We start from the raw sequence: 14,121 nt of genomic DNA on the forward strand, positions 1-14,121 counted from the left end.
CAAGGTGCTGGAAGCAGTCTTTAGAAATGTTGGCCCATATTGATAAGATAGCATCTTGCAGTTGATGGAGATTTGTGGAATGCACATCCAGGGCACGAAGCTACCATTCCACCACATCCCAAAGATGCTCTATTGGGTTGAGATCTGGTGACTGTGAGGACCATTTTAGTACAGTGAACTCATCGTCATGTTCAAGAAACCAATTCGAAATTATTCGAGCTTTGTGACATGGTGCATTATCCTGCTGGAAGTAGCCATCAGAGGATGGGTACATGGTGGTCATAAAAGGATGGACATGGCCAGAAACAATGCTCAGGTAGGCTGTGGCATTTAAACGATGCCCAATTGGTACTAAGGGGCATAAAGTGTGCCAAGAAAAAATCCCCCACACCATTACACCTCTGTTTACGCCAAATTCTGACTCTACTATCTGAATGTCTCAACAGAAATCGAGACTCATCAGACCAGGCAACATTTTTCCAGTCTTCAAATATCCAATTTTGTTGAGCTTGTGCAAGTTGTAGCCTCATTTTCCTATTTTTAGTGGAGATGAGTGGTACCCGGTGGGGTCTTCTGCTGGTGTAGCCCACCGACTCAAGGTTGTGCGTGTTGTGGCTTCAGAAATGCTTTGCTGCGTACCTCGGTTGTAACAAGTGGTTATTTGAGTCAAAGCTGATCTTCTATCAGCTGGAATCAGTCGGCCCATTCTCCTCTGACCTCTAGCATCAAAGAGACATTTTCGCCCCCCAGGACTGCAGCGTACTGGATGTTTTTACTTTTTCAGACCATTCTTTGTAAACCCTAGAAATGGTTGTGCGTGAAAATCCCAGTAACTTTTTTACTGGGATTTTACTTTTTAATTGGGAAATACTCAGACCAGCCTGTCTGGCACCAACAACCATTCCACCCTCAAAGTTGCTTAGATCACCTTTCGTTCCCACTCTGACATTCAGTTTGGAGTTCAGGAGATTGTCTAGACCTGGACCACACCCCTAAATGCATTGAAGCAGCTGCCATGTGATTGGTTGATTAGATAATTGCATTAACGAGAAATCTTACAGGTGTTCCTAATAATAAAAAGAGTGTGTCTATATATATGAAGACTACATACATACATATATATACACACACATTTTAGTTTAAACAGCTGTACACTACTAACCCTGTATGCATGTGATATGGAGAAAAGGTAACCGTAAGGTCAAAGAAACGGGAAACATTTGCATACTGAATTACATTTTTCCAAAGTGTTACTCACTGTTCTCTTCCGCAGCTATTTCCTCTACAGTCTTTGACTTGCACTCTTCATTTTTCTTTTCTTGTTCTGCAGTAGTCTTCTCTGCCACTTTCTCTTCTTGTCTTGGTACTGCAAACTCTGAATTGGATTCAACTGTGACCAAAACTATACCTGCAAACTGGACCAACACCTAGAAAAACACACACACACACACAAAGTATATCAGGTCAATTCACCTGTGATGCTCATCAGTAGGGATGCACCGATCCGATACGGATAACGGGCCAGTACTGACTCAAACAGCTGGATCATGTTTTAGTGAAAATAGGGCCCATCTTTTGAATTCTATGTTGTCGGAGTACACATACACATGGCACATTAGGCGTCAGCAGCACGCCAGAAGCCGGTAGACCACATACCGTAGCTGAGGGAGCTAAAAACAAACATGTCAAATAGTTGGAGAATTGATTTATAATTAACAATTCAGTAAATGTACACTACCGGTCAAAAGTTTGGAGTCACTTGGAAATTTCCATTCCACTCCATTATAGACAGAATACCAGCTGAGATCAGTTGCATTGTTTTTCTAACCAGGGCAGCAGTTTTCAGATTACATTATGTGTTTACATAATTGCAAAAGGGTTCTCCAACGTTTTCTCAGTTAGCCTTTTAAAATGATATCAGATTAGTAAACAGAATGGGCCTCATTCACCAATATCTTCCTAAGTTTTCTCTTAAATATCTTCTTAAGAAAGTTTCTAAGAGAAGTCTGTCGGATTCATGACGTGTTCTTAAACAGCAGAATTGTTTCGCACCTGTGTTCTTAGGATTGATGAATCCCACGTCTTCGTAACTGAAAGCCAGTTGTTCCTAATTAGCATAAGATAACGCCCTGCAAATTCCCATATAAGGACATGACACTTCCTGTGCACCTCCTGGGAGACTGCGCGTTAGAGATTGTCGGAGCGGCGGTGGAGGAGGTACTGAATTGCTGCAAAATGTAACAGAGTAAAAGTCAAAAGTAGGCTATGCACTATTACTTTTATACGTGAAAAATGTACTTAAGTACAATTACGAAGAATTTGTACTTTGTTACATTCTACCACTGCATTTTGGCCATATAAATAGCGATCAATCACCAAATAACGCAGGATTTAATCAGTTTAATTGCTGATGTAAATTGTAGTGTTAGTGTTTTTTTGCATAATATGATTTTTTTTTCAACAAATGATCAGAAATACATTACAGTACAATACTATCATTGTAAACGACTGTAGAATTAAATAAAATGCAGTGAACCAATAATTTGGAGCAAACTGTCATCACTCAAATGTGCATAAGAGTGCTTTTCAGTGTTCGTAGATTTTGTTCTTAGCTAAGAACAAATCCAAGTTAAGAAAACATTAGTGAATGCCAGAATCTTCGTAAAAAGTGCATAAGAAGGGTTTAAGAACACATTTCTTCGTAAGAACGGTTAGTGAATGAGGCCCAATGTGCCTTTGGAACATTGGATGAATGGGCAATGTAGATATTGCATTAAAGATCAGCCACTTCTTTCTATAACAGTCGAGAACCCTTTTGCAATTATATAAGCACATAATGTAATCTAAAAACTGCTGCCCTAATTAAAAAAACAATGCAACTGATCTCAGCTGGTATTCTGTCTGTAATGGAGTGGAATGGAAATTTCTAAGTCACCCCAAACTTTTGACCGGTAGTGTATATCTGTTCTGAAGATTATCCAGCAGGACAGGTTTTGAGCTGCCGTAACAATATCTATGAATTTATTTGTTACATTTTGTTTTACAAAGTTAGGAAAGTAATGTTAAAATCAAGCCTAATGTTCCTTACACATAAGAGAATGGTCCCCAGGTATCAATATAGGGAATTGGACCGTTTGTAAACCCGGAGCCTTGATCCTGGAGTGCCAGCACCATTCAACCGTTGACTCTTTTCTTGTATGCCGAACTGGCGGCCACATTCTGCTTTATGATGAACCATGCACAAGTTGAAGGAGCTAATGTGATTACAATTCACTGGAATTGTACCTTGTACGATTTCATGTGATTAATACAATTTAAATTATTAAAGTATGATGTATTATTATTATTTATTTAACAATCCAGGATTAGAATTTATTACTAGAATAAGAATAAATACTCCTTTTAGACCTAGGTCTCATTTTATGCCTCCAGTGTCAAATGGCACTTTGACTTCCTTCACAAAAAAGGTGGGCTTTGATATTGAGAATCTGTTCTCGGCACCTGATAAGACTATTGGGGAGAATTTGACCAACTCCCCAAAACAGGCATTGGAGTGTTTAGCCAGGAATGAGTCCATTATCATAAAATCAGCTAATAAAGGAAAGCCATGGTGGTAATTAGATAAGGAGAATTTGTTTAAGAAGCCTTACAGCAATTGGATAACCCTGAATATAGTCTGTTCTCTAATCCAGTGGTTCTTAACCGTGGGGGGCGCGGACACTCTCCCGGGGGCGCGAGTAGGCTACAGGATGGGATAAAAAAAAAAAAGAAATTCAGAAAGAAAATTTCCCCCATGTTGAAATGCAAGTGATTGGACTATTATAACACACAAACAAATCATCCTCCTGGCGACTTTTTTTGTCAAAAACGACTTACGACAAATCTAGCGACTTTTACTGGTGTTATTGGAGACTTTTGTGATGTTTGGACACTCGAAAGCACGTATCACTCTGCAGTTACTGTGGCATGGCCGCATCAGTCGAGGGAACTGCGACATGATTTCTCCTCTCTATTTCAATCAGCGTCTGAGCACCTGTCAGCAATGAGAGAACAGCCACTGACCAGGCGGGAGTGAGAACGGGTCAAATTAATTTCCTTGTTTCTGTTATGAAGACGATCGTGTGTGTGACTCGAACATCTCACATTTACCAACAAAACGTACAGCGAAAGACCGTGCAAAACATTTCAGACCGTCCTGCCAACCTGTATACATTTTAACATCAACGTACGCTGTATTATATAGTCACTGAAGCGGCTGCCTATTCAATACTGTCTGTTCTTTGCGGCGGGCGGGGCTGCTGCTCCATTTCCCCCGCGACTGACGCGCATGCACACACAATCATACACAGTGGATGCAGGAAAAAACGCAGATGAGACAAGATGACCTAAATTGAGGACAGCTATGCTCGTTATTGTAAGTGCAAGTCCAATAAGTACTTTATCAAACCATATGAATGTGAGTCCCTGGCCAAGATAGGATATTAACTAACAATGTAAAGATCAACAAGCCACTGACAGTGACATATATGTTCATATTTGATACATTCAATAAATTATTATTTTTTGTCTTAAATCCACCAGCCATTTTCAGATTATACCAACATTTGTCAGCATCCTAAAGTTTTTTGGTAAGGTTCCTAGGACAACTCAGCCCAGAGTAATTCATTAATAGTAAAATAATTACTATTCTCCTCAAAACAAGTTTCCTTTTTATTTTTAAAGAACTATACAAAAAAACTTTTTTTTGCAACTTTCACTGTTTTCTGCAACTTCCTTGCAACAAACATACAAAAGACATTGCGATAAAAGTTGCAATTTTTTACAAAAGCTTTCGTGAAATCAGGCATTTTGGGCCGCAACAATCTCAAAAAAAGGCCGCGAAATCCTGGAAGGACTGCCCTTGTGTGTTTTTTCATGCGTTATGGTGCGCATTCAGTGTTTTTGTTGTGGTGCGCGTAGGCTACTCCTGATGTTGTCAGTCATCTCATCTCTTATATGCCTACTCATGGACATTGCGCCATCATCACGTCCTGTAGTAGGGGGGCCGCCTTGATAATCCTGCATAGGAGCCCGGTGTTGGCTCGTTACGCCACTGACCTCCTGCCCTCTTTCGTCATTCTGGGCAGCATTGATGCAGGAATACCCTCAACTCTGTGACGTCGCCTTGAAGATTCTCCTCCCTTTCGTGTCGACATATTTGTGTGAGGCAGGATTCTCAAAAATGACTGCACTCGAAACGAAATACCGCAATTGTGCACAAATCGAGGATGATTTGAGGCTATGTTTATCAGACATTTCGCATAGAATTGGGAGGGGGGGGGGGGGCCAACTGCAATGAACCAGCTTTGGGGGGGCCCAGCTTGCAAAAGGTTGAGAACCCCTGCTCTAATCCATTAAGTAAAGGCGGTTACACACCAACCAGACGGCCAACCGTGCCTGAACTGAATGCATGTCGTCGCAGCATTGTCATGATTATTTTTAACATTTGGTATGATAATATTAGGTGTTTGCTTTCCAGTGAATGAGACAAAGTAAAATTGCAGTCTTTTCTCTGCTCTGAAGTAGCGGTGCTCGTTCAAGTCTGTGTGTGGGTCGGACCCCCGAGGGCAGGGGAGGGGTTTGACGGAGCCTCGAGGAGATGCAACTTTCAAATCTGGCTAGCTTTTCAACATTACTGCTTTTAAATAGCAGTACACGTCCTTGTTATGGTACAGTGCATAACCACCAGTTATAAAGTAGATGGATTTAATTACAGTGCCTTGCGAAAGTATTCGGCCCCCTTGAACTTTTCGACCTTTTGCCACATTTCAGGCCTCAAACATAAAGATATAAAACTGTAATTTTTTGTGAAGAATCAACAACAAGTGGGACACAATCATGAAGTGGAACGAAATTTATTGGATATTTCAAACCTTTTAAACAAATAAAAAAAAAGCAAAATTATTCAGCCCCCTTAAGATAATACTTTGTAGCGCCACCTTTTGCTGCGATTACAGCTGTAAGTCGCTTGGGGTATGTCTCTATCAGTTTTGCACATCGAGAGACTGACATTTTTGCCCATTCCTCCTTGCAAAACAGCTCGAGCTCAGTGAGGTTGGATGGAGAGCGTTTGTGAACAGCAGTTTTACGTTCTTTCCACAGATTCTCGATTGGATTCAGGTCTGGACTTTGACTTGGCCATTCTAACACCTGGATATGTTTATTTGTGAACCATTCCATTGTAGATTTTACTTTATGTTTTGGATCATTGTCTTGTTGGAATACAAATCTCCGTCCCAGTCTCAGGTCTTTTGCAGACTCCATCAGGTTTTCTTCCAGAATGGTCCTGTATTTGGCTCCATCCATCTTACCATCAATTTTAACCATCTTCCCTGTCCCTGCTGAAGAAAAGCAGGCCCAAACCATGATGCTGCCACCACCATGTTTGACAGTGGGGATGGTGTGTTCAGGGTGATGAGCTGTGTTGCTTTTACGCCAAACATAACTTTTTGCATTGTTGCCAAAAAGTTCGATTTTGGTTTCATCTGACCACAGCACCTTCTTCCACATGTTTGGTGTGTCTCCCAGGTGGCTTTTGGCAAACTTTAAACGACACTTTTTATGGATATCTTTAAGAAATGGCTTTCTTCTTGCCACTCTTCCATAAAGATTTGTGCAGTATACGACTGATTGTTGTCCTATGGACAGAGTCTCCCAGCTCAGCTGTAGATCTCTGCAGTTCATCCAGAGTGATCATGGGCCTCTTGGCTGCATCTCTGATCAGTCTTCTCATTGTATGAGCTGAAAGTTTAGAGGGACGGCCGGGTCTTCGTAGATTTGTAGTGGTCTGATACTCCTTCCATTTCAATATTATCGCTTGCACAGTGCTCCTTGGGATGTTTAAAGCTTGGGAAATCTTTTTGTATCCAAATCCGGCTTTAAACTTCTCCACAACAGTATCTCGGACCTGCCTGGTGTGTTCCTTGTTCTTCATGATGCTCTCTGCGCTTTACACGGACCTCTGAGACTATCACAGAGCAGGTGCATTTATACGGAGACTTGATTACACACAGCTGGATTCTATTTATCATCATTAGTCATTTAGGTCAACATTGGATCATTCAGAGATCCTCACTGAACTTCTGGAGAGAGTTTGCTGCACTGAAAGTAAAGGGGCTGAATAATTTTGCACGCCCACTTTTTCAGTTTTTTATTTGTTAAAAAAGTTTGAAATAGCCAATGAATTTCGTTCCACTTCATAATTGGGACCCACTTGTTGTTGATTCTTCACAAAAAATTACAGTTTTATATCTTCATGTTTGAGGCCTGAAATGTGGCAAAAGGTCAAAACGTTCAAGGGGGCCGAATACTTTCGCAAGGCACTGTAGCTGAGGTATTTTTCCGGCAATTACATTAGTGTTATAAGTTATCATGGCAAACTTACATACAGTACATAATTAGAGCCCGAGCACCGATGGTAGGGCCTGGCCGTGGCGGGGTGGCCATTGTGTACGTTTTGCAATCGAAACAGGAAGTGGGTGTAACTCGAGTGTACACTGTCCAATCTGCCCGACATTTTTCAGGATTCATAAAAGTATATCCCTGAGGGCATCTAAAGGCCAATATTGACCCATAGTCATAGTGCCTCCTAGTTGCCCCCTTACATAACTTTTGAACCGTTTAAGGTAGAGTCTTGTGTGAGGTATCATTGAACTCAGCAGAGTTCCTTTTGTCATTGGTGACGGTTTGCGGTTTCTGACAGTCACGCAAATGCACGGCCGCAAGGACCAGCGTCCGCCGGTAACCCCGACGTACGCAGAGTTGCGAGGGCCCCTCCAACGCTGCTTGGAATTAGGGGTCTAAACCTAGAGTCTGGAAGAACCGGCGGTAGCAAAGCTACACCGTTCGCACAGCAGGGCTGTGGAACCCTATTAAAGATTATTATTTATTTTTCCTCTTTCTATTTTTCTCTTATTATTTTTTATCTGTAAAACAGATGCTACAGCCTAAACCGTACATGGTGGGGGGGTGCCGTTTTCAGGACTGGACCAGATCCCTGCACTGAACTCGGACAAAAAAAATTGCACCACTAGGTGGCGCTATAGCAGAGATACACGTTTGTCCCTGTAACTCCCAAACCATACATTGCACATTAAAAATACACACATTCACGTGTTGCCAGAATTCAGCGGAATCTCGTGATATAGGCCACGGCCATTTCCGCCTAGACTTTAATGCGCGAAAAATCACGATTTATCGTAAACCTACTTTTTCTAACTCCTCCTAGACCGTGCGAACGATCAATGCATGCAAATGGTTTGATTGCAATTTCTCTGCCGTAGTAATTGCTATAAACACGAAACGTGATGCTTGTTTTGCATGCCGCTCTGAGGCTCTGTACCAAATTTGGCGAAGATCGGCCATTAGGGGGCGCTATAGTCAACGTAGACCAGTTTCGTCCCTTTTACTCAATCAATGTTAATGCAACGGCCACGTACCACAGACCTTACGGCTCACGCCCTCGATATTTCCCGCCGTTTGCCTCCCCACAATCACGCTTTGGGTCCCTTCGCGCCCTCCCGGGTCATCAGGGTGACTCGCGTCGGGGGCAACTGGCGCCGGGAGGCTTGGACCCCGTCATAACTGCTTGCAGTTCTAGTTTAAGTTATAATGACAGAGGGGCGATGTTCCTGTAGGACACGTGTCAAACTCGAGGCCCGAGGGCCAAATCCGGCCCCTCGCAGGTTTTGATCTGGCCCGCATTCCAATTTAGGTTCACGATAAATTTTGGCCCACCTAGTTTTTGACACCTTTTCTGGCGGTTTATGTGCTTTTTTTCAATGCTTTATGCACTTTGTTTTAAAGATTTTGACGCTTTGCTCAATCTTTTGCCACTTTTTCTGAAGTTTTTGGCACTTTTTATGATGTTTTGGGCACTTTTTACGATGTTTTTGGCAGTTATTACAATGTTTTGGGCACTTTTTACAATGTTTTGGGCACTTTTTCAGACAATTTTGACGCTGTCTCTCGGCCTTTTTCCAACGGTTTTGGCGCTTTTTTCCAACGTATTTGTCGCTGGCTGAGGAACTTTTCTGCCAAAATCTTTTAGGGCTTTATGAGGCCCAAAATATAAGTGAGAAGACTAAAGTAGGCTATATGACAATTGCAATAATACAGTTAAAATATTTGACTTTTTCTCTTACATAAAAGCATGTCAATAAACTCTACATCTGGCCCTTGATGGGATTCTCATTTTCCAGTGTGGCCCTCTGGGAAACTGAGTTTGACACCCGTGCTGTAGGATATCCGCTCGTATTATTAGCTAAGTTTCCATCCACTTGTCAATCGAATTATCTGAAGTTCTTAAAAAAACTCATGAGAATAAAGCTGGTGAAAGTGTGTTTCCATCAAACAGCTCTAAAGCGAATAAAAACCTGTGCGTAATGACGTCACATGCTGTTTTGCGATTAAATTGGTCTATCGAATTGATTTGAGACATTTTAAGGTGTTTCCATTCATTTTTGAACTGAATCGCACAACATTCAAGCAAACTTTTGCGAACAAAGTTTTGCTAGACAAAAGTAGTAGTTGTTGTTAATATTAGAAGCCAAGCTAAGCTTTTTTTCACATTAGGACTTATAAAGCCAATGAGAACCGTGGAGAGTCAACCCCCAGCCGCTCCGCTGCCCTGCTGTGAAGCAGAAACGCTTTATGTCAGATAATGTCCATAATAATTGGACTTTGGGTTAGAGTTTTTGACAGTTTTCAGTGGTTATGAGGAGCAATATGAGAGAGAAATTAGGTAATCATTTATCATTGTTTAGGTACATTAAACCAAAAAGCTTTTTCCTTGCCTAGGGCGCAATGATGAAGAAAACATTAACGTGAGATAACTTCTATAATCGTTGGATTTTGATTTAGTTTTTTTGACAGGCTTATGTGTTTATGACAAGATATGACCATGATAAATCTGGTGATGATTGATTGTTGTTTAGATACATTAAACCACGTTAAGCTTTTTGACATAAAGCGTTTTAGAATGTCCCTGTCGTAACCTTTGTTGGTCATTTCCTTCGCGAGCTCCTGATAAATGATGGCGTTTCTTAGATTTTTGCTATCTAAAATAGCCGTTATATTTTTCTGTTAAATTAAATTTAAAAAAGTATCTTGTCTCCTCGTTTGTCCGCTTACATCTGTTTTTGTTGACAGCTGTCATGTGTGCAAACAGAGCTGAAATACTGGGCGGAAATGAACTGAAACTTCTTCTTTGTTTTATTGCAGGTTGCAACCATTAAATGACCTAAAACTTAATCGCAATTCATTATTTATTCGGCAAATAACGTTTCCATCAGCGTTTATCGCATAAGCCGTATATCGATCAAGAGAAAATCCGATGAGACCGAACGTATTTTCTTTAAGTCGATATTCATGAAATTCAGTCAGATTTTACTGTTTCCATAAGGCATTTTTCATTCACGAATTTCATCACTTAATTCGGATAAAAACGTGTGGATGGAAACATAGCTATTGACTCCAGGGAAGTGAAGAAGATTTCAGTTCATATCAAGCATATCAGGAACACCAGTTAAATACACTCAGCACAGGTATTACTTTCCAAGGAGACGTATTAGTTAGGGATGGGCTTGATTAATCGACGATCAATAATTGATTAAGAATTTCGTCAATGATGTTAATTTGTTATCAATTACACTAATGCTGGTTGCGTTGCGTAGTGTGAGTCTTGAAGCAATTAAATAAATTTCACAGTGTGGCAGCAATTAAACATTTTACCACTCGGGGGCAGTATTTGACTCCATACTCAGTTACCTGGCTGCGAGTTTCATGAAGAGGACACGGCGAAGTGTGGCATGGGACCATTTAGATTATTTATTTATTTTTGTTAAACGACTTAGTTCACTGTAAACACTGAGATGCCGTGTATACAGTACAGGCCAAAAGTTTGGACACACCTTCTCATTCAATGTGTTTATTTTCATGACTATTTACATTGTAGATTCTCACTGACGGCATCAAAACTATGAATGAACACATATGGAATTATGTACTTAACAAAAAAGTGTGAAATAACTGAAAACATGTCTTATATTTTAGATTCTTCAAAGTAGCCACCCTTTGCTTTTTTTATAACTCTGCAAACCCTTGGTGTTCTCTCAATGAGCTTCATGAGGTAGTCACCTGAAATGGTTTTCACTTCACAGGTGTGCTTTGTCAGGGTTAATTAGTGGAATTTTTTCCCTTATTAATAAAAAAGCAAAGGGTGGCTACTTTGAAGAATCTAAAATATAAGACGTGTGTTCATTCATAGTTTTGATGCCTTCAGTGAGAATCTACAATGTAAATAGTCATGAAAATAAAAAGGAAACGCATTGAATTGGGGAGGTGTGTCCAAACTTTTGGCCTTTACTGTAAGTACAACACGGCCACGACTCAAACGATGTAGCCGACCACTAAACAAAGTGCATCCGGGCCTGGTTAATGTCGGAAGCAGCCGCGGTGCATCCTGCTCTCAGTCTCAACCTAGCATAAACTCAGCGTTAGCACAGAGGAGCTGTGATGCACAACGAGCAGAGAAAATTACCCAAGGGACCTGCAAGTTCATTGACTTCATTGGATATTGGAACCAGCATATCACATTTCGTCACGACGTACCATCACCAGACTGGTAGAAACTCACTACGAAGAACGGAGTAAGGTTTCCCAGGCTGGCCCAGTTAGCGCGGAGGTAGGCGACCTTTGCATCCCGGCAACACGGCTGTTTTCGGCGGCTGGACTGACACCAGGTAGCGGTCGGGTCTGACCCCAGATCATGTAAACATGCTTATCTTTCTCAACAAAGATCAGTACACTGGTGCAGAAGTTGTATCTGAGTTAGCCTACTGGTTATTTTGTTATTAAGCTTTGTCCCGTGCCTTGGATAGTTTTGAGTTACATTCTGTATAAGAACGCCGGCTCGCAGCTGCAGGTTCTGCTGCTTCAGAGCGCCGCACCGCAACGCATATATCTATAATCTCTATCTATAACCTCTAGTTTAACTGCCACAAGTTGTTCTTCTTGTAATTAAGATCTCATCGAGGATAAACACTCTGTATTTTTGTATTTTCATTGCATTTTTAATTTATAAAAAGTTAAATAATGAATTTTAATATAAAAATATTAATGATTAATTGATAGTCGAACGTTAATTCTCCCAACGATCGAAGAAAATGTAATCAAATGCCCATCCCTAGTATTAGTTGCTTGCTTTTACATAATCAGCGCGGTTAAGTAGCTGTAACTTGCTGCTGACAATATGCTCAGCTCAGACTCATGGCCCTGAAGTCCCAACCCCGCTGCTGCACAGAGGGCTGTTTGCATGTTAATTCAAAGTTTATTAATACTGAATGTGTCACGTGTCCAAATTGCATCAAACACGAATCAACACGTCCTTGGGTCCCCAGCAATCCAACCACCAAGTGTAAAGATGATCGAATGAAGGGTTTCATGAGATATGCAAGAACACACAAACTCACAAACCACTCTTAAATTATAGTTGTAGGAAACTCTGGCCTTTAACTTAAATTAAAACAATCATTACTGTATAATAACTATGTACAGTATTATTTAGGTGTTAATCCAACTAAACTAACTCATTTGTATATGTGGACATGCCTCATTTGTTTGTTGTTTGGATTAATTATTACAACTCAATGTTTTATGGAAGTTTTTTTTGTTTCTCTCGGTTTTTCCAGGGGACAAGTTTGGGGAAAAGAATATGTTGTATATGTGCACTTATTAAAACAAAATACACCTTTATTTTCTGTCTCATTAAATGACACAAGCAAGCTTTTGCTAACTGCACAAAAACACACGTACACACAGAGGTTACCTGCAGGGCCTTGTTGTACTGCCGATTGGCAATATAGAGCTCTGCTGCCATGTTGATGAAGTCATCACTGACCAGGCTGGGGTGTCGCGCCAGAGCTTCATCTATTACACCCAGAGCTGAGGGCAAGTCATTACTTTCATAGTAACTCCTAAACAGGACAAACACACAAACACACACACACTTCTGACAACCTATAGTCATGACATTAATGAAATACTGTGTTAGGCCAGGCTTCTGTGGATGAATGTGTGGATCTGGTGTATCTGTCTCTGTGTGTCGGTGTGTGTACTGTACTTGGCCATGTCCTTAGAGAGCTGCATGAAGTGCTCTCCATCCTCCAGCGGCAGCAATGATAGAATCTTGCGGTAGCCATCCATGCACTGTTTGTGCTCGCCCAGACGCATGTGGAGGCTGCAGCGCTCCCACACGTAGCGCACATTGGTGGGGTCGTACTTAATGGCTGGGTGGCAGGGGGCAAGAGGGAATGGAGTATATTAATATTAATAGTAGGGCTGCAAATAATTAATTTAATCAATGATTAACCTGCCGATTATTTTCTCGATTAATTGATAATCTTTTGGTCAGTAAAAAAGTGATGTAAATAAATCTAACGAGAGACAGCAGATTAAAAAGGTCGTGAAAGAGAAGCTTCTTAAGGCCCTGACAAACCAAGCCGACAGCCAGGAACTAGTGGCAAGGAAGGCCGAATGTGGCGTGCCCTCACGTCGGCCCACGTCGCCTCGGTCTTGGCCAAAAATTAGTACTGGAATACATCGCAGAGACCACAAGCGATGGCCAAGTACCACATATGATCTGTGCATACGTGCAACTTAATAACTCTCCATACCAGCAGGCGGCAGTAATCTATTCATCATTCAAAGAGGGAAACCAGATACAAACGTTGCTATGATACAACATGTTGGCTTGCGGCTGAGAGATAGAGTGGTCGCCACTCAACCACAAGATTGGTAGTTCTATCCCAGGCTCCTCCGGCCGCATGTCAAAGCGTCCCTGAGCAAGACACTGAACCCCAAGATGCTCCCCAGATGCTGTATGTATAGCGGTCCACTGCTCCTAATACTTAGGATGGGTTATAAGAATATTTCACCGCTGGAAAGCTGAATATATCTTTAAATTGGGTCACTTATGTAGTAGAAATGTGAAAAAAAAAATTGAAATTGGTGCCTTCTAGTGTGGTTTTTGAAAAGGTAGAAAAGCACAAATTTTTTTTTTGTTCTTATAAAAAAAAAAAAAAA

General features: G+C 41.1%; 1 protein-coding gene across 1 annotated transcript in view; it reads right to left on the reverse strand.

Moving 5' to 3' along the window:
• Positions 1-14,121, reverse strand: part of gtf3c3 (general transcription factor IIIC, polypeptide 3) — a 77,218-nt gene that overhangs the window by 55,871 nt on the left and 7,226 nt on the right. The window contains exons 4-6 of the mRNA XM_039793131.1: positions 13,160-13,325; positions 12,866-13,013; positions 1,259-1,427 (exon numbers count right to left, since the gene is read on the reverse strand). Of these exons, the coding sequence (XP_039649065.1) occupies positions 1,259-1,427; positions 12,866-13,013; positions 13,160-13,325 (483 nt within the window). The remainder of the gene's footprint in view (positions 1-1,258; positions 1,428-12,865; positions 13,014-13,159; positions 13,326-14,121) is intronic.

This window comes from Perca fluviatilis, chromosome 24 (assembly GCF_010015445.1).
Source record: "Perca fluviatilis chromosome 24, GENO_Pfluv_1.0, whole genome shotgun sequence".
Taxonomy (NCBI): domain Eukaryota; kingdom Metazoa; phylum Chordata; class Actinopteri; order Perciformes; family Percidae; genus Perca; species Perca fluviatilis.